The 26,760-nt window shown below is 40.5% G+C and overlaps 1 protein-coding gene across 1 annotated transcript in view; it reads right to left on the bottom strand.

The window, feature by feature from the left end:
* Nucleotides 1–2,668: 2,668 nt before the first annotated feature.
* Nucleotides 2,669–26,760, bottom strand: part of LOC104163724 (integrin alpha-9-like) — a gene marked incomplete at its 5' end in the record, with an annotated part of 103,722 nt that continues 79,630 nt past the window's right edge. Inside the window, 3 exons of the mRNA XM_009702826.1 lie at nucleotides 2,669–3,683; nucleotides 18,187–18,306; nucleotides 26,429–26,530. Of these exons, the coding sequence (XP_009701128.1) occupies nucleotides 3,585–3,683; nucleotides 18,187–18,306; nucleotides 26,429–26,530 (321 nt within the window). The remainder of the gene's footprint in view (nucleotides 3,684–18,186; nucleotides 18,307–26,428; nucleotides 26,531–26,760) is intronic.

The raw sequence follows: 26,760 nt of genomic DNA on the forward strand, positions 1-26,760 counted from the left end.
CCCTTTCCCTTGATCACATTTTTCGGAGATTGTTTTCTTCCTCCCCTAAAAGCAACTTCAAGAGTACAAGCCGTAAGAAGACATCCTGCACATCGCAAGCTTCAGGGCTTAAATAAAGGATCTCTCGGGTGCTAGATGACGCATTTGAAAAGATTACTGCCCCACTGCTAAGCTTCCACTTATATAGCTCAGAGCCAGCGCAAAGTGAACCTGCTGCAAAAAAAGTGCAATACCAATTCAGCAAACCTTGTCCGAGACAACTGATGACTTTGTCCCAAAATGGGTTAATGGGAGAGAACCGGTACAACGCCTTCCCCCAGCCCGGCTGCACAGGCAGCACAGCACAGAGGAGCTAACAAGCAGCTGACAGATGGGAACTTCCAGAGCCCTAGAAGCAATTTCCAAAATAATCATATGTCTAGATTTTTATACAATTACATTTATTACGATTTCTTAATTTAAAAAAACCCAGCAGATCTATAGCGCAGCTATTTCCTACACATTCTTGAAGTATATTGTGTTTTCATAAGACTTTTGGGTTAGAAACTCACTGCAACCAACCAACCGGTATTAGTGAGATTTTTTTTTTTTTGTTTGGCTTGTTTGGTTGCTTTTTAAGGAGTGGAAGGGTGCATCTGCAGGATGGTAACACTAAGTACTAGTAAATTTTATTGTCGAGCCTGACTATCCTAACTGGAACCAAGCAAGAGCCGCAAAGGAATTGAACAGAAGAACCAAAAAAAAAAAAAAAAGTATACATATAAAAACAAAAGCATCTGTGACAACAGAACTACTGAGTACCTAACAGTGATGATACTACAAATTTATGGATTATTTCAAGGATATGTCACTAATCTGGCCAACAACTAGATTTTCACTGAGTGGTGACTTGTGTTGGATTAATAGTAGACAATTCAAGTCAGAGATCAAAAAAGTCCAGTGTGGGCTCAATCAAATGGGATTTACTTTTGTTTGTTTTTTACTTTAACCAAATAAGAAAAACATTTTTACCTTGAGTCAAAAAAAAATAATTGTCCAACACAATATGAAATGCTAAATGGGTATTTTACCTTTTTAAACTCTTTTCTTTGTATACTTTAAAAAGATGCTTCAAAGGAATAACTAATCTTGGTCTTTAAAATATTGTAATGAAGCATTTTTGGCAGATCTGAAAGCACTTTTGTTTAAGAAGTGGAAATGAGGCATTTCAACTTTTCAAAGGGAATTTCCTCCTTTTTTGGATGGAAACTTTCAAATTCAGTTAAATTCACAAATAGTTTCACTTGTCTCCTGAATTATTTTTTCAGTAAATTTACTTCTTAATAATTTTTGAGGGCGCAGTTGTAGAGAGGGCAGATACTAAAAATTCTTACAGCTAAATAAATAGACTGCTTTTTTCAGCAAGTGTTTTAAGCCACTCCTTATTCAATTCATAGTTGTGAATTGATCTCACACCTAACTTAGGAATTTTTCAACATCAGAAAAAATAGCTACATCAGGTTTAAATACTAGCAAAACTGACGTCAGAAATATCACACTGTGAGGAATTCAATAGCCTCTAATACAGCAGTGCAAAGGCCATCAGCCTTCTGTTTTTTGCACTCTGATGAAGAATCTGCAGTCCACCACATGTGGTTATAACAGGATTTCGCCTTAGCAGGTTTTTTTTTTCAGATTCTGGCTTGAATGATCATTTGTTATACAAAATCTGTCAAATCACCAATGATTGTTTTAAGAAAGATAATTGAATAGACTAATAGCTTTTCTTGTCAAACGTTGGAATCGATACACTTCATCCACTTAAAAACCATCTTCTGCCTAATGGGTGCAGATAGTTAATAAAAATTGATCAATACTGTAGTAATAGCAGGCACTTAATGCCAGTGGCGGAAAAAAGCAAACAGGAATATGGACACGGTTAATTTTTTTAAATTGGAAGCTATAATGAATTTGGCAAGGAAGAGCAAGAATAAGACCTGTTTGCAAGCAGATTTCTTGGATATTCTCTGCATTCAAGTTTCCAAACTTCCAGCAGTTCTTTTACCTTACCCTTAAGGAAGGAGACATCCTGCAACCATTCATTCTTGTTTCTCCTTCACCACCTACCACAGAGCTCCATCCTTCTTTCCCTTATTTGGATTTTATATCAACATGACATTTACTTCTTATTTACACAAGTGCAAAGTACCAGTAGAATCTAAAACCAAGTCTTACAGAGTTCCACTACTTCTATTCAGAAATCCAAGAACTTTTTGAAGAAACATGGTTGAATTAATCACAACCAAGTTTCTTCTAATTCAACAAATGATTTGCTAAGCAATTACCAGTGAACAAAGCGGCAATCTGAGATCCAGTAACATCTGCACCTTGACTAAATTTCCTTCTTAATGATTGAGGAAGGATGACATTCGGTACTTGGAACACCCAGACAGGGAATCTCAAGATCCAAAGACCCAAACATTTGAACCCTTGCATCTACTTGTCTCTCTTAAAATTATCATATAAACAAACTCATGACTCATGTATAAAACTCACAAGGCAGGCAAAACGCTCATAGCTTGTAGCAATTTATCACTTGATAGCCACAGATCACAATAATTAACAGTAGCTTAAAAACCACCCTTCTTAACATTAATATTGCTCCATTTCTTTTATTTTTTTAATTCCAAGGAATTTGTCAACACCATAGTGGTTGGTCCAATTATATCCTTCTGGTATCTCAACTGTACAGTCCTATCATCAAAGTACTAGAGACTGCAAGAGAAAACTTCCCAGAGGAAAATATTCTGTGACGCTTTCTTCAGTGAGCCAAAGCAAGCTACAAGTCTTGCTACATGTCACCAAGCAAGCGTTTTCATCCTCTCTCCTTCAGGCCAGTAAAGGATAGACTCAGAAACAGAAGACTACATCTGTGTCATACTTTAGGTTCTTTAGTTTATAAATCAAACACCAAATTCAACTCAAAAAAAGAGATAGTGAAAAGACTTTGGCTTATTGCCATTAAACGGTCTACATACAACATTACCAAGCCTTGTGAATTAAGCATATGAGGATTTCAGCTACTTTTATCCACAAATCTCTCTTTTCTCTCTTGCATTGAAGTTTAAAAGTACAATAGGATTTATATATACATATATGTATTTCCAAGGATTTAGCCAGATATCAGTGCTTGAGTGAACTATATAGCTATTCAATAGAAACTATAAAACATTGATACAAATATAAAGACATAATCAATATAAAAAGCTTATATTCATAAAAAATATTTTTAGGTAACAGTCTTCCCCTGAGGGTATACCACATAGTTGGATTCATAAATATTGCTCTGCACTGCAGCTTGGTTACCAAAGTTCAAAGTTCAGCTCTTAAATGAAGTGTAAATCGCTCCAGTCACCTGACATGGCCGCAGTGGTTGCCTCAGGATATGTTCCCTAGCTTGCTGGAGTGATAAAGACACAGCATCCATGGGGTCTCCGAAAAATCTGGAGAAGATTCCTTCTTCCACATATGGAAGATACGAGAGCAGGACCTACAGGCTAGCAAGCGCATGTCACATGACTGGGCTTTAAGTTTTCACAGGCAGTTCATTGATTTTTCTGGACCCAGTCCCAACTATCTTCATTCTCCTTTCTGCTCTTTTCGGCCTCAATAATTTCTTTGTACCTCCGGCGGAAGAAGCCCATCTGCAAATCAAGAAGATATGACAGTGGTAAGTAACAGTATCATTAAATTGAAACTTACTTTGTCAGAAAACAGTGTGCAGAAAAAAATACCACAGGTGTTAATATCTAATTTCTCCTAGTGCCAACCTGGAATCATAGCTCCTTGTTTACGTTAACATAAATGAGATCAAACTGGGTCCCAAAATCTTCACGAGTACTCTGCTCCTTATAGATGAACCACTCTCGGGGAAGAGTCCTCTTATATGAAACATGATTTTTTTTAAAAACGCACAGAAAGGTATTTCTAATAAACACAGACTAGAAGAGGCAGATACAGGTTTATTGGTTTCAAATAAAGACTAACGCAAAATTTGGATCTGAACCTAAAGCCAGGCTAGCACCTGGGTCCTCAGTACATGCTGCCAGAGTTTTATGAACTGTGCTCTCAGTGTCCACGACTGCACAAAACGGCAGAGATGAGAGGAATAGATTACACCCATCTCCCAGCACCCAAATTCCAACTATCAGCCTTTTTTGTAAGAAACCCTCTTCCAGAAAAGCCAGCACGGTCTCTCGTCCCTCGCAGGTGCTCCACCACCGTTCTCAAGAGCTCTGCTGCCATTTTGCCGTACCCGTCTCCAGAAGTATCAACCCACCCCTGGGCAACCACAGGTACTTCTCTTCCTGCTGGTAATCACTCTAAGTCCAGGTCTCAGATTTTCTATTTAAGGATCACTTAATTAAGATGCTTTGGAGGAAGACAACAGCTACAGACTCCACTTTCTGTTAAATGATTTCCCTTGTCCCATTGCTACCAGTTGTGTAATCTGCAGCTCAGAACGCAAAATACAAACCTGACCCAACAAAATGCAAGGCATCAAAAATAACTCCTCCAACAAGCTTTCAAGATGCTGCAGGGCTGATAATCACTTTTGCCTATCTTTTTGTTTCCTAAATTCTTGTACTTAAAGAAATATAAGTGGTTTTCATTTCTGTTTGGATAAAAACGTCTCATATCTCTGTTTTTTTAAGTCTTTCCAATAAACAAAAATTATTTTAATAACAGACTTTGGTAAGCACTCAAGAATAACTCCTCAAACTTAGCAGTACACTATTGAGACCACTGAATCAATATTTTGTTCATCATAATTAAACATTTATGTAACTCATAGCACTCTAAACATGTTTTCTTACTCCTGCTGGGTAAAACACGATGCTTCAGTGTTCCTTTATCAACCAGTTATTGCCATCCTTTATTCCCAAATTGGCTATATGTAAGAATATTTTGTGCAGGCTAAGTTGAGCTTTTTAATTTCAGTTCTTTAGCAACTTTAATTTTCTTCAAGTACACTTCAACTCACAGGGGTCTGAAAGGCAGCTTGTTCAAACTGCTGAGGGTGCTTCTCCACCAGAGCTCCCGAAAGTCCAGGTCCCTGCCAGTGTCCCCAACTACGTCCTGAATTCAGCACGAGACCTGACACACACCATCTGCTCACCACCCCTCACCTCTGCTGCTCGACTTCTGTGCAAAGGACACAGAAGCTGTAACGTGGTCTAACAAGCCCCCTTTTGGGGTAACTGTGGACCACAGCCCTGGGGCATGCTTTTAATCTAGAGATAGGTATACCCAGCTGAGTGCATAGATGTACATTACACGCACGCCTACAACCGCTTTATAAATACACAATAGGTAGACATGCACACAAATGCCTACCATCTCAATTTTACAGAGGTCCTATGACCTTCCGGAGGCCCCCACAAATAACTGGAATTAGATCTTAAAAGTCATGTGCTCGTAGTCTTGTGCACAGACTACGGACATAGTTTCTTTCCCATCTATCGTAAGCAAAGCTTTATCTCAATACATGCAAATGCATGGATAATGGTGGTTCTGTTCTGAAAAACCACCTCACAAAAGGGACACTGTTGCATTTTGGAGGGCCATGTCTCCCTCGCCTCCTAGCACCTTGCAGAACAGTGTACGCAAGGATTCAGAGAAAGAGAATTAAAGAGTTTCTCTAGTTCCCTATTCTTCAAACTTGCTCTAGAAGTCAGATCAAGTTCTTTCTTTAGCAGAAAAATATCATTACTAGTAATTTTTGTACTTGTATCTACAAGCTATACCAGTGCAAAGGATGTATTTTGAGAAGACATCCTCAAGATAGCACCATTATAAAATCCCAGTAAAATTTCACCATTAATGCCAACATACTTCTGCTCAATGGAGACTTGAAGCCAACAGCAAAAGTTTCCCTAGATTTTCATAGTCTAAAATGGAAGTGAATTATTTTATTGATAATGAAAAACAAACCAAAACACCCAGGTGTAAGAACCTACTACTCCTCTGCTGTTCTGCCTCAGTAGGATTAATCGTAGGTACTTATTTTAGTGACAGGAATCTCCAGATACTCTTTACACTTGCTCAGGGAGCAGATGTGTTGAAGAAGTGTGTGCCATTTTTGTATTATCAGTTTTTATACCAGACCTACACGTTCTGCACATTAGAAAAGAAAATTGCCATAGGACTTTGTTTCCTGAGATTAACAAGAGAAGTTCAATTTGTAGCTTTTAAAAACAGGTTTTAAACCCTTAAGGTTTCCATCCTTCATGCAACCACATCCTTGGTACAATAAAATCCTCTCTTAAAGTTATAATCAAAATTATAGAAAGGCTTTTTAATTTCCTTGAGGGCCAAACAAACAAAAGCAAACTCCTTCCCACTGTTATTTTAATAAAAATTGTCTGTTTGTGAACATCTGCTTCAGGAATTATCTTTAAAAGTTGGTTATGATAGTTTGGTATTTTACTGTTTTGTTACTGGATACAGAACGCTTTTGTATAACTTTCGAGTAGAGCAAAAAAGTGAGCTGAAGACTGTAATAAATATTGATGAAGCATGAAATCCTACATCTAGAGGTGATTCCACTATGAAGCTATATATGTTTACTTGCTGTAAATGATGTGGATAATCTAAAATTATGTAGAGGACTTGATTTAAGTGCAAGCAAAAAGAGAAACTAGACCTTAAGGTGGTTTGGTTGTTGGTGTTTTTTTTTTTTTAGACAGTGGTCAGGGCTTAGATATATTTCCCATCCCTGAAAGGCAAGGACATGCTTTCTTATGGGATACTTTTCCTTAATGTTAACACCGCGTATTTCCACTTAGCGTGACAGAGTCCCTGTAATCACCAGAAAGGGTTTTTTTTGGTAATGGCCATGAAGAAATCACAACACAGTCATTGTCTCACAAGAGACCACACAACCCACATATCCGTCTCCTTACAATAAACTGATTTCATTAAAAATTACAGCAATATTAACCCATATGGTGAGGGCTGATAAGTGCCTGTGGCAAGCTGGAGAGAACAAGTGAATTTAACGTACAGTGAGGAGACACAGGGGTAATAAGGAGAAGGGAATTTGGATCAAAGTAGGAGAATTGATGTGACATGGGGCTGAGTATATAGAAGATCTCTTTTCTGTGGCTCATGCAAAGCCCTTAAGGGAACTTAAGGAGAAATCCTCAGCTTTAACAGGACTATTGCTGTGATCTCATTTGTGGAATGGGTCTTTACAGTGGGCCAACGGTCTCCAATCCGTGTCTCATGAGCAATGAATCTCTAACATTGTTCAGTTCTCCCAGACTTTGCTTTCCATATATACAGGCATATGTACCTGGGTGTGTGCACACCTAAAGATGTATGTATATGGCAAAGGAATATAATACCTAAGTCTAGAGCTGTGACTCCATCATGCAATCGGTGAGTTCATACCCCCTCATCCAGGGAAAGGACTGATGACAATATTTTGATCAATAAACCTCTGCCTGGGGAAGGCACTCATGAGAACATATGTACAGGAGGCAAGGAGACAGTACCGTGGGAAGCTGGAGGATTATAATGACAGAAGAGGCATCAGCCACCAAAGACAATGCAGGAAATGAGAAAAGTGAACTGCAGTCAGCATTTCAGAGCTAGGTGAAAATTGTTTGGGAAGGCTGAGGAGCCCTCTTGAGTTATGGGCCTTTCGGGTCAGTGTGGCTGAAGGAAAGGTCTCAGGAGCGGGATGCTGCTCAGCATGCACCGTGCTTTACTCTTAACCCTGGCAGACCTCACCGGAGGGGAACTGCTACGCCAAGGGCACCATGTCCTACTTTGTTCCTTCTGTGTGCAAACACAGAGGAGAAAGAGGGCCACTGAAGACTTTAGGAATACAGGGACAGTCCCGAAATCCTGGCGCTATCAGTGTCACTCACAATGGATTCACGTCCCACGCCAGGGAAACGAGAAAGCATCTGAATTGTCTGCGAGTCCACAAACTGTCACGTTTCACATCTGCCACGATAAACTGCAAAGATGTCTGCTTGCTCTTCAACAAGTCCAAACAAATTCAGGCAGAACCAAACAAAATGGAAAGAAAAAGCTGGCCTGGTCTTTACCAGAAGTGACAAGCGATAACCAGTCTTTTCTGGAGGTGCTTCAAGCAAGTATCAGAGCTGCTATAAATAGGTGGCATAGATTGAAAACCTGAACGCATCCATAGGTTTTACCCACATCCTTTAATTTCGTTATTCCAGCCCACGTACCCTTTTCTAGCATAACCTTACTGCCATCTACAGTGTATGCTGAGCAGAAAGCATGTTCCTGGCAAAACTGAACAATAAAACAACAGAAAATCTGTGTTGTAGGCTGGGGAATTACACCTGTTATCGTGAAGTTATTTCTTGCCATGCAACAGCACTGTCAAGTCCTCTATTCAATCTTGAGTACTTAAAGTCTCTTCCACTAGCTCACAACACTCCCTTTAGCTGTCATACCAGGTTTAAAACCCTTTAAAATCACAGATAAGTCATATCTAACAACATTTGCATAAAATCGCATTCTTCAAGCACTCAGACTGAAAACTTCAAAGTGATTTCAAAGTGCTGAATTAACATCACAATAAATTATTGTCTTCTTTTCTGCTGCTATTTTCTGCACATCCAAAGGCTTATCATTGGACTACTTGAATTTATATTTTTCTAAACTCTGAAAGTATAAACATTTAGCCAACATGTCCTGCAGACTGAAAAAAAATCTCCCATTGAACTAGGTTTTGACAAGATACTTTGGGTTCACTGCCTTAATCACAGGCTGTCTTTCCTCTATTACACCGTTTCTTCATCTACTGTAAGCACTACTCAGCCATACATATCTGGTGAACAATCTGGACTTATATCACGAATCTTTTACTGCCACATCCCTTTAATCTAGGCAGAGGTCCAGAGCCATTCACCTCATGGTGCTTCAGATAGGATTAATTTACCCTTCTCCTCACCTTTTTTGGGTGTGCGCCCCTTGGGTACGTCTCCCTTCTCATAAACAGTACCACAGCTAGAAAAACATGCAGCTAATCATGGTTCAAAGCGGGGTCAGGAACCTCACATCAAGGAAGATGCCACCATTGGCAGGGCAGCAAAGCAGTGCTGCTGAGATTGGAAGCACAGAGCGTTTCCCCACGCAGAGATCGATCACCAACTATTAAGTACATCTCGCTTTACTATTGCCAGGAAGTTAGGAAAAAATACTTTGCACTTGGGTTCGCATGGCCCTGGATAATTCTGGCAAGCCACCAGCTCCAAGAGGATGTACCATTTCCTTCCTCCCAATTAAAGGACCCTTGCCACAGTACGAAGGGGTCACGAACAGATATTGTATATCAGCTTTTCCAGAGAGGACTGGCCAACCGCCACCGCCTGGGACCCCAGTGAGGAAAAGGCATGTTTGGAAAGCAACCACACATCCTGCCTGTAGTTAAAGGAGAAACTGTATAGTTAGGAGGAAGGATGACAGTGTGGCTAAGGTAAGCTCAGGAGGGCTTCAGTGGTCTGGCTTTGATTATTCAGTCTTTCATTGACTTTTTGAGAGGCAAATCCCTTAACTTTCCTGTAATGTAGGTCCTCATTTGCTCCATGAAACACGTACAAGAAAATAAATACATATGCTTCAAACATCACCATTCCACAAGTGACTGGTGTGTGTGTATACACATACAATATATATATTTGTATATACACACAATGCTATATATACTTACGTAGCTGGGGAACAGAAGCAAAGAGAAGTTCAGCAGCTTGCTCAAAGATAAGTTCTCCTCTACAAACACCTTGTTTAGCTACTATGGAGGAATTTGCTACCTAGCATCTGTATCTGATCCCAATGTATTGCAACAGATAGACATTGCTATGGCAGAAAAGAATTAGCAACATACACAAAATTGTGCTAAACTTTTAAGTTACTTTCATATAGCCTGGCTAACTGATTTAAGCTAATACTGTTGGTACCTAGGGTGAAGGTCTCTAGTCCTCCATAGATTTTAGAAGGAAATTTAGCTTACATGCTGTAGTAGTAAAACAAGCATAGTTTTTAAAGACACATTTTATTAGGCAGTTACTTCATAATGTTGAAATAATAAGAAAAAAATTAAGTGCTCTTTTTTTTTTGCTAAGGACAGTCAGTCAATTCATAAACTTAGCTCAAGTGGTCATTAAACAAACTATTAATTTAACCAAATGCTTTATGTCTATCTCAAAGGTCAATAAAACTGGTAGTTCTGGTGTCTGCCCTTGGAATACCTTTACCATGTAGGTCTGACCTAGTCTGCCTCAGACAAGACTCATTCATCTAGCGTTTGACTCATTTGTGCATACACAATATGTTTTGTTAAAGACTTAGTACTTACAGTACTTTAGAAATGAACAGAACTCCAGTGACTAGACTTTTAAAGATCTTTCAGTGCTGAGTTCTGGTAACTTGGGTTTAACGAAAGCATGAACTTCTTGCAGGACGACAGATGTTACCAGTATACTTGTAAATTAGCCAACATTAAAACTTATAAACACTTCCGAAGAGTTTAAAGATTTTTCTCCTATTGCAAAATTTTACTAAGTAGTTTATTTTTTAAAAAGTCATAGAATGAACACAGCCTTCATCCAAAGTTCATCTCTGATTATCAGCCTCGAAAATGAGAAAGAACACAATGTCTACTGCAGATATGTCTGGACAAATTACTATATACTGATTTCTTAAATCTCAGCAGGGAATAGGACAGTAATTAGACATATTGTTCCTGTAAGTGCAATTAATTTAAGACATATCTCAATCCATATTTTCCATTTCCTCTCCAAAGTTAAAAAAGAAAAACTACTGAAATATTTCTGGCTTTGTTTGAAAACCAGAGACTAAACATTAGACTATTTCTGGAATCAATAAAAAGTAGCTTTACAATCATATTTTGATATATTTGACCTGCCAAAAATATTTGAATGAAAGTTGTACTATGTCCATAATTATCAGAGTAAGTTACTTTCATGGGTTTAGCCAAACCAGGAGAAGATGGCTGTGGCTGGTGCAAGTCATAACATAGCCTTTCCCACTGTGACACCAAGCCTAAAGAGAAAATTCAGACTGAGTCAGTCACATTTTCTCTGTTACTGGCATTTGGGTCGGAGGGATGCTAACAACTTCCAAAAAACACACATGTTGTGTTCCAGCAGTGAGGAACCTTGGAACCCTAGGTACTTATTTGCAATTTTTCAGTCTACACATACATTCTTTTTCTGGTTTGGGCTCCTGAAAATGATGGCTATCTTCCTTCTTTTCAGAAAGACGTTCTGAACCACAACCCCGCCCTCTCTCTTGCCAGTGGATTCAATTTGTTCACACGATGCCAGGATGAGAGCAACATAGCCGCAATGGCTGTGATGCTCTGGCATGCACAGCTCCCATTTGGAGGACACTGAGACCAGAGAGAACGTTCAGCCACAACATTATTGTTGTACATTGACATCGTTCATTTTATCGGGAAAGATAACAAAGGCATTTCACAAGTACTGGACACACACCACCACTGAAATGTTGCCAACCTTGCTCTTGAGGGTGGTGAACAAATACTACAGAGCAGCTAGAAACTCACTGGGGAAGGCAATGTTTTGGCTACGACAGCAGCATTAACCATTTACTTGTGTAAGAACAAATAAAAGATGCCCAAACTCAATCTTCCTGTAACATTCAGTCAGAATTCAAAAAGCACAGCAAATCACCTGAATAATCTGAATAATCTACTGTAGAAAACCCAACATTTGAGTCACTGTTGCAGGAATACAAACCCTTTTGGTCTTCGGAAGCCAAGGGTCTCCAAACACTTTATGATGCTCACTTTCGTCCAAGAAAAGGAAACATAATTTAACACAGGTTTGGCTGTTCTTTAGGAAAATAAGCAGACTTCAAATGATCCACCAAACTTCTGCCTGGTGAAAATATCATTATTTATACAGACTACCAATCACTGCCACTGCCCCATTCCCTCCTCAAGGTTTCCTAGCTGCTATACATAATGAAGATCTATCCACATTTGGGAGATAATATGGTTTTGAATCACAGAAGTTAATTATCACTTGACTGCATTTTTATAACAGGATAACATTGAAAAAGCCTAATTCTAGGCCAACTGAACCTAGAATCTGTGTCAAAAAAATAGTACCCCTGAGAAGTCTACAAACGAGACAGCAAATAACAACTTACTTGAAGCAACTAATAAACAGGTAACAAAAGTAACAAACCAAAAATTTTATCAGAAAAACTCTACAGAATGCAATGATTTGAGGACTACAGAAAGAGAAATTTCAGAGAACACAAATAATGTCACTGTTTTTTCAGTTTTGATGGACAGACAGGACAGGTATGGGTTATATAGATCCTACAGGTAGGGATCGTGCTTTTAATAAGTGAGACAAGCTGAAAAATGAGAGGACAAAGCTGAGCAGGAACTTGGAAGAAAGTGTGAGAAACTAGTGTTGACATGGTTTTAAACTGAGGAAAGATGGTGGAGAAGGAAAAAAAAAGAAAGAAAAAGGAGAACTATAGACTTCTCTTAACAAGTCCATCTACATCTCCACAGGGAAAACCTTTGTGAGCTGTGAAATCCACCCTTCCCATCACTAGCCCCTAGTAAGTGCTCTCACAGCAAGTTGAGCCAACTGTCTCGTTTATCCGAACATCAATTACGGTTCTTAATTTTAAAGCCTCACCATAGTAATTAATGGTTTATTTTTTGGAATTATACGTACAGAAAGGAAGAAGCACGTGAACTCTGAATAGGCACAACAACTTTCATCAAAGATATGAAAGACCACTCAGTTTCAACAGGTTTCTTTTTCCCCGTCTCTAAAGTCAACATTTGAAGCTATACAGCTGTGATAATGGGTGGGTGATACCCACTTGGGAGACTTTTTTAAATGAACAGTGTTCTTTCTGGAAAGATTATTTATAAAAATAGATTACAGATAGATAGATAGATAGATAGATTATAGATAACTATATAAAGAGGAAACATTACATATAAAAGTCAGACTTCTCCCCTACGCTGAAATCCAAAGAGGGTTTTGTGCCATAACTGTATGTGCCTGTGCACCTCCATGGGGAAGGAAAAAAAAAAAAAAAAAAACCCACCACAAAAACCAAAGGCAGTTTTCTTTAATTACAGTGCTACTACTCCAAAACCTGGCCACCAGGAAAGGGAGTTGGTAGAAGAACTGGTCAGGACTCTGCCACCTGAGCTGTAGATAAAAGGGAGAGAAAATATGTTTTGGGCTTGTAACATAGGATGCACAGCAACCACTGGCAAAGAGTTAAGTGCAGAGGTTTGGTTTTTCTTTTTCGTCTGCTGGCAAATGGTAAGCTGTATGTTTTGGCCCATTGTAAAAAGACTTAATGTTTGAGGCCCTAAGTAAGGGAAAGCATCTCCTTCCAAAAAGGGGAAAACAGTGGTTTTTGCTACATAGGTGGATTTCAAGTTAGCTTTAGCCTTGGTTAGCTTCAGATATTTTCTGAATGCTGAAACAACATGTGAGGCAATGGGAACTACTGCATGGAGGGGAATACTAATGTTCTTCCAAAGACACTTGTGCAGTCACAGAAAAGAAGTCATAAGGCTTCTCAAAGTAAGAAGATCAAATACACCTTTGAAAAACCTGCTTGGGTTTGTCTGGCCTTTTTTTAAACATCATATTTCATAACAAAAGCTTTATATTTCAAAGTTTGTCCCTTAAAGCAGTGCTAGCAAACAGTCTCTGCTTAAATGAGGATTTTTGCAAGTCCAGCACTTGGTAGAATTCATGCTTCCTATTGGAAAAAGCCAGTTCAAAGCCTGCACACTAACTCAGCTCAGTAGACAGAAGCATCTTCACAATATTTCTCCTAAAACTTAAAAAAAAAAGTCTCCAAACTGTCATTTTAAGACAAAGGGCAAAAATGGTCTGTCTAGCACGTACTGAAGAGCAGGAACCCTCTAGCTAATCAAAACCCAACATACGTGGGTGCTATTCTGCTTCTCCTTCTCCTCTCTGCAATCCTGCCGAAAATCCAAGGTTTGGAGCAGAAGAGTGTCTTATTACATAAGGGACACCCAGAGATCAATTATTTGCCCCAGGAATCCAAAAGCTATAAAACAGTGCTAGAAACTTCATTTTACACAAGTCGGAGCTTGGATACCACAGGGATAGGCTCAGTTCAGAAAGAAGCTTAATGTCTAGATAAACAGGTTTAGATAAAAGTCCAGCTCCTGTGTTAAACATGCCACAAAGAAACACAATGATGTTACTGCAATGAATATTAAAAAAAAAAAAATAATCTTTGTTTTGCAAATCACTTCCACAACTGGTTCCACAGATCACTCAGCTGCCCAAATATCCAGTATGGTCTTCACTTGTACATCCCTTCTTTGATATCGCCTGGGCACAAACAATATTATTTTTTTTTTTTCCTTTCTGTGCATTTGATGATACGGATTGAATAATTCACTCCACAACTCAAGCCAGTTCAAATACAGAAACTTCGATCTGCAGTATTGTAAAGCACTATTATGATAAATAGAATATTTATGGTGTTGTATCACGCTGCAGTTTTTTATTTGCATGGTACAGGCCAATTCTCCCCTGGTTTATGTAAATCCACTATACCCAAAGAGGACCTTGTCCCCGCGCCCAGCTGCAGTTCTGACGGCTGAGGGAAGCATGTGTGGGACAGCACTTCCCAAAATAATCCAGCCGTGACCGCCTTTCCCTCCTGAACTACTGCCAGCGCTTGTGAAACCGCGGGTTCCTCTCGCACGTGGGTAGTTGGCCTGAAGCAAAGCGACCTCCTCCCCTGCTCCACAAGCGTCTGGAGGCCACCAAAGAGGTGCAGGCCAACCTCTGCAGTAAAGAGCAAGATGTATTGCTGTGGGCAACGGCGCAAGAGCCCCTCCTGCTCCTCTTGTACGTGGGAGACCGCCGGCGAGGTGCAAGTGGGGAAGAGCGAGCTGCGCCGCAGAGGAACCGGCAAGAGTGGGAGTACGTCATCGTGGATGCCTCCACAAAGGCATCCGGAGCGGATGAACAAGATACAAATAGCCACAAGTGTCAGGGTAAAACTGGGCTATTCAATAAAAATAAGCAAAAATGGGGCAACTCTTGCCAGTCTGCCTTACGCATGGCATCTTGTGGAAGTCAGGGAAAAGCTGCTCACCTCCCTCTGCATCTGCACACACTTAAACCAGAGGAAACACGGTGTCTACGTGAAATACTAAAATAAACAGAGAATCAAAGCCAGTCAAAAACTGATTGAGCTTATGCTAAAAAGCTTGTTATGTATGTATGAACATGGCTGTGCTCTTGCATGTGAATAAATAAGTTTTTATTTGAAGTGAAACAACCAGGCATTTAACATCACTTCCCTTGACATGATCTATCTAAACTGTGCAATTTTAGATCTACAAATAATGAAATAATTACCATCCTCATCTTATTGTATGCACAGTAACCTTATTCTGCTTCAAAATAGGATCTGGGGCTGGAATGTCCCTGAGATCTCACTCCTGCTAACGCTATTAATTCCAGCAGCGTATAACGCCAAATATTTACACCTATTCTAACATTTTTCTGCAACTTTAAGGAGCCATTTACTCCATCCGCAAAATACCGGTGTGTTTGAGGATTTATCCATCATGTTGCACCACTCCCTGCTGATTTACCTTCCACGCAGGACTGAGACACAGCCGCTGCCAGCAAGCCCTGCACTGCTGCCAGTGCGCAGTTCCCTTATAAAGAGTTTGCTCCAGCTCCTGCGCTCTTTTATGTAAGCAGCTGCCTTCCAGGACCACAGTTTAGCGCTAATTAATTTCTTAATAAAAATACAATTTAGCTTATACTCTAGTGCTAAAACCTGGGTCATTTCTAGTTCTCACTAAGATGCCCAAAACTCCATCTAATTCAAGTCTGTTTCTTCAGTCCATAGTTAAAGACTAGAACGCTTCTAATATAAGGGCTCTTTTGACTTCTTCACACACAAAATTTAGGAATGACTGTAGGATATACTTGGCCAATTTTGTCTAACAAATATTTACAATCAGACAATTAAGATTCCTCTGTAAGACTGCAATTTTCCCATGTCAGTTTTATCTCAGACAACTTTAATATTGCCAGTAACTTTAATAAATATAGCAACTAGTGAGTGCAAAGTATTACTTATGTATATTTATGTTCCAAACTAAATGAAAATACTGGCAGTTCCCCCCTTTAACCACTTTGCTCTAAAACAAAACCTTGGGTTATCGGTTCCTTTAGTAGTCATGCAACTCCATGGATAAAGCACTGGAGTGCAGCTGACAAAGCCTGGCTTTTACTTGCCATCTCGGCCACAGGACTCTGGGCAAGGCATCTGACCTTCCTTTGCCTCAGCAGTTTAACATCTGCATGCAGAAAGGGCTAGATAAGCCTGGTGTCAGTTATAATTATTTCTTGCTGTCACTCAGAATTTGCTTCAGGGCTTACATGCAAGAAAATAGCAGCTTCTTCATGTGTACTTGAATGGTCCCTATAAAATTTAAAAGAGCTCAAGTCTCAAGATTAAGTCAGGAAGCAAAGGACCATATTAATTCTAGTAGAGATCAAGAATTGAACTCATGTCAGATTCTCACGGAGACTCACAGTGAAAGGTGCTATTCCTCTTATCTTGCACGTTTTCAAACAGTTCATCTAGTGCCTTTTTACCTTCAGGAAACGAGCCATATGAAATCAGTCATACAGGTATCGGCAGCAGTAACTCCTTTTTCAAAACCGTGTGTCATTGGGACATAAATCCTGAGCCTCTTCCAACCTCACATTTTTCCATTCTCACGGTTATTCTGCCATCTTAATTGCACAGACTTCCTCCCCCCCTCCTTTCTGCTACAGAAAGAAAAGCATGTCCCGCACGCCAGAAAAACAGGAGTTATGAGATATTCTAGACTGCGGTCAAACATTGTTTTCCAAATGGAAAGCGTAGTCAATTTTGACCTGGTTAGCATAAGCTTAAAAATCTTCAAAACTGACTACAAAAATACTATAAATCTATAACCTGTATAAAATTTATATAATCTATGAAGTAGATGTGTAATCTATAACGCAGCTACACACACATTTGTATAATCTATAGTAAGAACTGCACGGACAGTTTTTGGCCCAGGTTTGTAAATCCATTTTACAGCCTGGCGACCTGCAGCGCTCTGTCCTTTCGCAGCACATTAGGGCTGCGACCTCCCGTCCCGGCACAGCCGGCGAGCAGAGCCCGCAGCACACATGCTGCTAAACAGTGCGAATCAGGCTGCTGGACCTCTGCCACGGGAAGCAAAGTAAGGTTGGACTTGTTCCCGTGTATGCATTTGAGATTTACTTCTCTCAAAGACAGTCCCTGACCTTGACCGTGGCCTTTTAAATTTATGGATTGGTAACAGGCAACTGAGGAATGAAAACACTTGAAGCTCCTTACCCTTCATATTTACCACACCAGACGGCTGCTGCTAAGTGTCAGCATCAGTCCAGTTTTATCATGTAACAGTGCCTGGGTATAAGAACTGTACCTTATCAGAGATGGTGTGAAGGCTGGCTTTTAACAGGTCGGGGTGCTTCTTGCTCTGGTAATGTGTTTTACTCATCTGGAACTCTTCGAGTGATCTGAAGAATTTATTGCCAGATACTCCTCTCCTCCAGGAGTTTACCTCTTAAAAACAGTAGCTACCGACTGGTCTTTGCTAGGCATGCACCTAATCTTTTAGCTGGTCAAGCAAAGTTGACCTGATTTTCAGGAAGCCCTGTTGAAATCAGTGAGCCTCAGTCATCAGGAAACGACAGAGATATACCAACTATCTAAGTGTGACATAACAGTAGGTTTCTAAAAGGGATCTTCCTTTATCCTGAAATAGTATCAGAGGTTTCAACTTTTAAAAATCAGGCCTTAAAAAGGAAAAAAAAAAAAAAAAAAAATCCACTTTTCCACTTCTTCTCTACAGCATGACTGTCTCTGTCCTTCACAAAAGCCTAGATATGAAAACAGTTTCGCTGGTCGAGGGCTTCTGTAATAGAGTGGACAATTATTTAGTTCCTAAAGCAAATGGATGTTAAATGTAAGGATAAATATAAGCTTTTTTTCGTGGAACTAGCCTTGGTGTTTATGTTGCATCTGTTACCTTACCTTCCATAAGAGCACAGCCAGCAACAGGAAGATGAGAATTCCCACCAGCAAACTGATGGCAATGATCCATCCGACAACATACCCACGAGGCTCCAGATTGTGCAAAGCCTCAAAGACCACCTACAAAGCAATTAGAAAAAGATCTTTTTACGATTGGAAGTTGCATTGTTTTCTCTTGTATTCATCTTATTAAACACATAGGCATGGTGGCCTCACTGATCGTATTTCATCTGTCAAACAAATATGGAATGCATCCTTAATTTTGTGCTTTCCATCTATTTTTTGCAAGGGATTTAAAGCTTTCAAGTAGACTTTGAGTAGCCACGCGCCTTGGATCCAAAGGGTACCAGCTTCCACCCCGAAATAACACTTACCCTGCCAACCCCCCAGCCCACCCCAGACACTGAGCTTGTTCTGGTGCTGGGCCACTAAAGGTGCACAAAGGTTTGCATGAAAAACTCCATCCCTTGGATTGGCAGGGATTGCCATGACATCTCGCATGGTTTGTCTTACTCATCACGTTCCCGACCCTGCCAAACACCCCGATGCTTCAAGCGAAACTCTCAAGTATGCTGAGTTCGTTAACTTTTTTAATGGGAGAGCTCACATACATCCCTATTGAATACAAATCGTCCCTGCGGTGCTTCACAAGATACATCGTCTGAAAGAGGGAAGGGTGTGCGCAGTTATGTGTTCTTCTGGGAAGGCAGAAAGCAGACCCCTGCTGTTCTCCTCCCTCTTTTTGTATAGCACGTATGGCAGGGAAATACATCCTACAAAGAGTTTTCCTTAACTGTCTGCCTTAAGAAGAAAATGGGAGCAAATTATACCGCTTGTATACACTATGTGAATTTCCAGTCTCTTACTTCAATCAAAACCAGTTCCTCAGTGGAAAACTCAAAACCAGTTCTCCTCAAAGAGGGCTATTTCTATGTTAAATTTTGCAATTTAATATCCAGTAAATGCAGAGAGGCAGCAGGGATTTTTTTTAAGGCAACACATTTGCTTTGTCTGGCTTTGTTTTGGTTTGTTTTGGAAGGCAAAGTAGTGAGTTTTCCTCCTTCCTTCACAAACCACTTTCATCTTCTTTGCTTAAAAATGTCAAAACCCTTTTGTAGATATGAATTCTTAAATCAGTCTTTTAAACAAAACCAAAAAAATCTGGTAGTTAAAAGTGGGTGAAAATCCGGGAGCTACAGTCAGATACAATTATGCAACCCCAAGATACTCATCTTTAAGAGGTCCATGGAAGACCCATGACATACCTCCACTCACTGGCAACACCGTTCAAACAGTGTTATTTATGAGACAGCAAAGGAAACGGGATACCATACAATCTATACGGATGTTGAAGGTGGGCATTCAGGACAAGGCTGCAACAGGGAGCTGATGGCAGCACTGGAAGAGGGGCCAAAGAGGCTCTGGGTTCTCCATCCTTGCAGGTTTCCAAAGCCAAGGGCATCCTGAGCCAGTGCGAGGAACAGCCCCGCTTTGAGCGAGAAATGGGACAGGACAGCCTCCCAAGACCCCGCTAATGAACTTTTCTCTATTTCCGTAAGCATAGGCAGCCTCAGCAAACACCCACAAAAATTACAGGCACAGAAGAGAGAAAGCAGGTGAGTAAGGCTATCGTGTATCACAGTGTTCCCATAAAGAAGTACTCAAAGATCCTTCATCTCAGTTTCACAGGCTCATGCTCATTAAGACCACAGCTTTTCTGGAGGAAGAATTTGAACACAGCTGATCTACACTCACTGTTTTTTTTCTACCAACAAGATATTATCAGGCGTTTGATGACAACGAGACATGGAAACATAGCAAATGGACAGGAACAAAGCTATACATAGACAGTACTATCCAAACATATTCCCATAACAAGTATCGCAATGCTCAAAATAGCTCTCAAACATGGACGAGTTCTTCACCCGAGAAAAAGAATAGTTTTAGTGTTTCAGACGTTAGCACAAAGCCTTTGTCAGACTTTTTAAGACATCTTGCTGAACAGAGAAAGTTTCCTAAACAGCAGAGTTTCCCTCACAGCCAAGACGAGTGTAAGGGAAATACCAGACAGGGAGATCAAACACAAATCTTGTGCCTTCCTCGTATTTCTGAGCCAGCTTGGAAAGATGATCTGATGTGGCAGTCCATTTCTCACAAAGGCTATGGTTAGCATCCATCTTGCAGACACAAGTCAGATGGCTATTTCTTACACGATAAGGCACTAATGTTATTTTCCTTTCTGACTCTAAAAGAAAACAAACTCCTAACATTTTAAGTATTGCTAACTTTAGTAAAGAGACCTTTCAAGCAGTCCCTGGATGCAAAATGAGGTGGTGTCTTCTCTCCACTACTCAGAGAGTAAATATTAACATACCACAACCTCCAGTACAATAGACCTGTACGTCCTTCATGCTGCCAAAAGACAGAGGCCAGGAATAGCTGCAGCGATCAAATCGTACATCATCTCTACAGCAAGAGCCCCACATTTCAGGTTTGAAGCACACTGGCTAAGATAGCTCGGCTGTAGTTTTTGCAGTCACAGGTTGGGCTATAAGGGTAGAGAGTAACAAGAGCTTCTTACCTATCTGGTTTCTTCTAGCAGTCAAGAACCAACATACAAGCATAAACACACACCACACACACCCCCCTTTCATGGCTTTGTGGTTTGGAGAGGAGCAGGGATGTTGCACATGTTAATGTCCTTATCCCTCTCAAGCCCTCAAAAGCTGCCTGCATTAATACGCAGCCACTGCAATGAGTTTTGGTGAAGTAGCAACTCAACAAAAAACCCAAGCCAAACCCCAATCCAACCAGACCACGCAGACAGTCAGCGTACACCACACATCAAGAGTACCAGCAAGAAGCCAGTACGGTAAGTGGTGGGAGGCCAGGGAAGCAGGTCATCCCAGGGGGAAGGTTGGAGGCAGAGGGTGACATTACTAAAGAGAAGGGTGCCATCCGCCGCCTGCTGCTTGACCCACTGGCCATCACACAGTTTCTAAAAGCCAATCTTGAACTCTTCGTCCCATCCACCCCACCAGCACAGCCTCTACAGGGCAGCCAAAACACTGGAGAACACAAGGTGGTCCCCAGCCCAGCGCACGTCCCACAGCCCTGGTCGATAGAGAAGACAGGAGTGATAAGAGGGACCGATGCAGAAGATAAGTGGGGTGGGGTTGGGAAAGCATCGCAGAGAGGGCCAGGGGGGCAGTGGCCGTCTGGTTCAGAGAAAGCGCATGCAATGGTCATAAAATACAGAGCGAATTACAGGCTTGTTTTCAGACTGACAAAATACCAGGGAAAGGCCATTAAAAACACACACGGTTGTCTTGACGATGTATGAGGGGTTTTAGTTTCACATTTATTTTTTGCATTTCACACTGTTCTTGCAGGATCGGAAAGCGAGGAAGCCCGGCAGGCAGCATACCTTGCTGTTTAGCCATACGTAGCTCACACGTCAGTCAGGTTTTACATGATGTAACTGCCCTTCTGTAAAATAACAGAGATCTGCACCCTACCACTGATTTCTGAAATGTTGAACCCGCATGAACAAGTGCATCTACCAGTTCATCATCTACCTGTGTCAAACACTTGCAATATTCTGATAGTCTTAGTGAACAAATTGAAAAGAATCAGAATTTTGTATTTTTTCTAGTGTACCCTATTTCAGTAAAGTATGTAGGCAAGAAGTTAAGAAGTTAACTGAGTAGGAATTTTGCTAATACTGTGCTGAAGCCCCTTGCAGAACAGGCACACGCTGTGGCACTGGGACTCAGAAAGACAAGAAACATACTTCAGCAAAATATAAAAACAAAATACCTAATTGCAAAATTTTAATTTATTTTTGCTTATGAGTACTAAATGCCTTTTATGCACTTGTATCATGAACCACAGCGCCATGGAAGGCACAGGTTTATAAAAAAAAAGGCTACTTTATTTCTGTATTATCATCCAGAATATTTCTGGTGTTTCAAAGCACACTGCACCGCTAGCTGACTTGTCCATTCAAACGCTGTTATACTTGGGGGCACTTGCAGTTACCACACCATTCTCCGATACCTCTGTACTTATATGTATATACATCTCTTTTTATGTATTTATTTATTTATTTACATATACTAAGAAGAACCTTGGAAGTTCTTGAAAAATACAAACCTGAGGTATCCTTGCTACCTGCTTTTCTCTGTCCCTGGGAAATGAACTGTATTTTATTGCTATTGTGTATTGTTCTGTTCCTTTACCCAAGCACATGTTTTTACCTGCCAGACTGCACTGTAAAGACAAGAAAATCTATAAAAGATTTGTTACAGTAACAGATGGAAAGGTAAAACAATAAAATGAAAAAGAAAACACAGTGAGAACAATAAGGCAGCAAATAACCCACCGGAAAGGAGGTTGCAAGACTGCTGGAGGGAGTGAGTGCGTACCTGGCTCCAGCCAGGCTAGGATATTGGGCTCATCTCAAAGGCACGCTGGAGAACAGGCGCCTTAAAATGCTGAGGGTTTCTAAAAGGCAAGAGGGGGTGGTGGTGGGTTGCTGAATGGAAGAGGTATTTTCATGCTCATTTAAAAAAAAAGGTTGGGACATCACGAGCACTATCCTGTACCGCAGGTTGCTCCTTCCAACGCAGACGTGGAGAAAAGGCCAAAGCCAGAAGGCCTCTGCGTCGCAGGCAGGCAGCTAAAGCTTAGGCATGTGAATATGGATTTAAATCTCTCCGCATATATAGAGGTATACGAAGACCTCTCAAAAACACCTTGTAGGTCTTCACAACAGTAAACTTCATTTTTCTAAGTTTTTCTTTTCTGTTGTTGTTTTCTCCGAAATATGTTTGTTTATAATCGCAAATACAAACATACCAAAACCCTGACCAAAAAAAAAAAAAAAAAAAAAAAATCCAATTAGGGCAACCACTTGCCTGTGTGGAATTAAACCTGGGGTGACTGGGTTGAAAAAGAGACAACAGTGAACTCTATCCAGGAGGAGGGAGAGGTTCAAAGGCTTGATGAAGCGTACCCGTCCTGAGCTGACAGCACCAGACAGCTATTTGGCAGCATTCACCTTTACAGGGCATTTTATCTGCAGTTCCCCTTTCATCTCTTCAAGCTCTGCATTCCCTCACTTTCAAGGCAGGGAGACTCAGAGGCATTCGGCCGGTTCTGCCATAGTGAAATCCAGCCGGTTCTTCCCTCCACACCGGCACCCACGGAGGGAAGCCCTTTTGTTCCATAAGAGCAGTGAGCACAGGGTACGAATCCTTGGATCTGGTATTTGACCACCACGGTCTCACGAAGCCTATTGTTGGGTTTGCCTCACACGCAGAGAAGAAGGGAGCCAAACCTTCATGAAAACCCATATGCTCAAGAAAAGAAAGTATGCCTCCTGAAAATACCACGCCGTGAGTTTCAGCCAATATATACTCATGCTAATACAACTGCCATCACAGAGCCAAATCCAGACTCTGCTCACCTTCTTCATGTGATTTGTCCAATATAAGAGTTCAAACTGCCCATTGTAACCCAAGACAGAAAATATATCATTCCAAATCACATAAAACCATATCTAAATCCAGATAAATGATTTCTGAAAACTGCATAAATGTATCTTTTTAAAAAATGGGTTAATTGCAAAGACAGCCTGCTACCCAACTTACAGATATTTCCATAAACTTTTGCATCTCCCTTACAAATCCTCTACTAGAGTTTCTGACCAAGCTGATATTTCTATGAGTGGTCCTGCCACCACTGGTACTTCTTACACTAGCATCACAAATATCAGTCGTCTTTTTCCTTTTGTCATCTTTACAGATAGTTTGCTCTGTGACATTGTACACTGTACTGTAAAAGTGCCCAGTGAAGTAAGGGCACCTGGTTCTAAAGAACCATTTAAATATGGTACTAAGTCTACATTTAGCTGTAGAAAGCAAAAAAAGCCTTTTCAAATTTACCATGATAAAGTGTCTAAGAACACGGTATTCATTGTTAGGGAACACTTTCATAAGCAGAGTCAAAGGAAGTCCATGCACAACTGTTCAGAAGGAGCTGCTATCCAAACGGATACGGTACAGCAGTCCATGGTCAATGAAAAGAATACAGGCTGAGCTTTAAAAAGGGAGGGAGGAGTAGGAACAAAGACATTTTAATCTCTCCTGTCTCCACTTCCAGCTGAATAGCTGTGGCTTGCAACAAGCACTATTCCCTTCTGCATTCCACAAGAGAAGGGGGAAAAAATGAATACCTTGAGCCAAACCACATGTCTTAAATTCTTCCCTGAACATGACCCTATGCAAAACATACAGCAATGGTGAAGCCAACAGACATATGGAAATAGCATAAAGGAGAGAGCAAATGGCACTCACATTAGAAAAGACTTGAAATTACAAATTGATGTTACATGGCTACAACATGTCAAGTGTGCTCCTTTACAGCTAGGGCTTCCCAGGAACTAGGAGCAAACTCTTGTTTGAAGATTAATATCGCTTCCCAGCACACACAGTGCATTTCATAATTGTTGCAACTCAAGGCTTGATGAAAGGCTTTCCGGGAACAGGAAAAGGACAATTTTTTTATTATTATTATTTTCTTTTTTTCTCCAAGCATTAGATAACAATGAAAAACAGCAGAGCTTGCATTCCTAGATAAAAGCATTTCTAAATTTTCAACATTCAATAACAGTAATCCCACACATTTCACATTGTGCCTATCATTCTGAGAGATTCTAAAACCCTTTACAGATCGAACTATTTGGCAGAGAGATCCTGGCTTTCTCCATTTCAGTTGGGGCACAGGTATCACAGTCAGGTGTTACTTCAGTCACTAATGAAATTTTGCCATAAAATTGCAAGATCTGCTCTGTGCAAGCTGCAGAACTAAAGTGAGATCAAGCAATATATTAACAACCAGGGCTGCAGGTCACTTATAAGGCACATTCCCAGGGAAGGCTAGCTATGTTTTTCATTTCAACTGCCAAGACTATTTTTTAATGCTCTTTAGAATGGTCCAGAAACCTGACAAAGAAAATAAAACAGAAGAGATAAAAATAGGGTCCTGTCATATAAAAGAATTTCTTTTTCTGACAGGTCTAATAAAATAGAAGGTTAAGTCTAGGGTTGCAGACATGATGCTGGAGAAGATGGTCACTGTAGCGGTGTCTCTAGTTTCAGGCTGAAGGTAGTAAGTAGATGCAGGTTCAATTCTTCCTTTGCCTGTAGGGTTTTAAATCTAGTATCTCTGAGATGAGTGCTTTAATTTGCGACATCAGTGTCTTCCAAAAGTGTGTTGAACTCAGTGCTCTCACACTCAAACCTCAATAGTACTCACTGAAATCGTGCCAATAAGAGAATGGTTGCATGGGCTGGTGGTGAAGACAATCACTGGGGATAAAAGGATAACCGAGAGATGGGATCTAGATCATGTTCCAAAAATATACAGCAAGAGGAGAAATTGAAAGTAGTCCAGATTACCTCTGACATGAGACAGAAATAAGAAATGAAACTTTAAAATTCCACCATGCAAAAAGAAAGCTCAATTTGGGTGTGGCCCCTGTTCAATTTTCATGCGTAAGTATTAGGCGCCTTCCTAGTAGGAAACCAAAGCTGTTACCTCCTCCTTCTCCAGTAGGTTGTAAACATGGCCCTGTATAGTTTTACCTGAAACCAAAACTATACAGTGAATTCACCTTGAACCCTTCAATTTTCAATCCAGCATCACGCAGATCAACACAAAATGCAGTATCAGGTCATACATGAATTCCACCAGCTCAGCACAATGGAACAGTTAAATGAATCTCTGAAAGTTTAGACTTCCTTCCCCTCTTTCATAACTCCCAAAATATTATCGCTTCTAAATATTTCATACTGGCACATCTGAAAAGACTTCCCTGGGGTTTCAAGTCCCTGCTAGGTTTTCAAAGAAAATCTGAATTAAAGCAGACGTTAACCGTAGAACAGGAAGCTAAACCTAAATTTTGGCACAAACACCTCAAGGGTATTACAATTTTGGCTACCACAACAGATCCTTGTGCTCCCCATAACATCATTCACTGTGATAGCATGGTTATCATAGAGAGCAGAACCACAGAAGGACAGTTCACAGCACTGCTAGTCTAGCCAGCCGAAGTCTGGGCACTCTCATGGGCCAGCCCAGCCCAAGCCCAGTCACAAATTCCAGTTTGCGTAGAGCTCTTAATGATCTCCATCCCTCTGGGATCAGGAAACCTTTCTCTTCAGGTTTATTTACTTACTGGTTTTTCTTCTGGGCTCCCAGTGGGCACCTCCACAACTCTGAGGTCAGGGTCCACCCGCACCCTTGCCCTTGTGACGAACTGGATGACCGATGAACTGTCCTAAGAAGTAAAAAGAGGAAGAATTGGATTTGAGGGTGAAAAAAAAAAAAAGCCCCCCAAAAACCCCAGTCAAAAACATCAAACATTTGCCAGGGTAATAAACACATCTAGACAATGCTTAGTGGAGGCTGGGTTGAGAGTTAAGTACTATCCTAGTTAAAACCCTGCTTTGAAAAAATATACCTTATGCTTACAACATACAGACAAAGCTGAGCACATTATCTCAGATT

The sequence above is a fragment of the Cariama cristata genome, unplaced genomic scaffold, assembly GCF_000690535.1.
Source record: "Cariama cristata isolate BGI_N322 unplaced genomic scaffold, ASM69053v1 scaffold3066, whole genome shotgun sequence".
In the NCBI taxonomy this organism is placed as follows: Eukaryota; Metazoa; Chordata; class Aves; order Cariamiformes; family Cariamidae; genus Cariama; species Cariama cristata.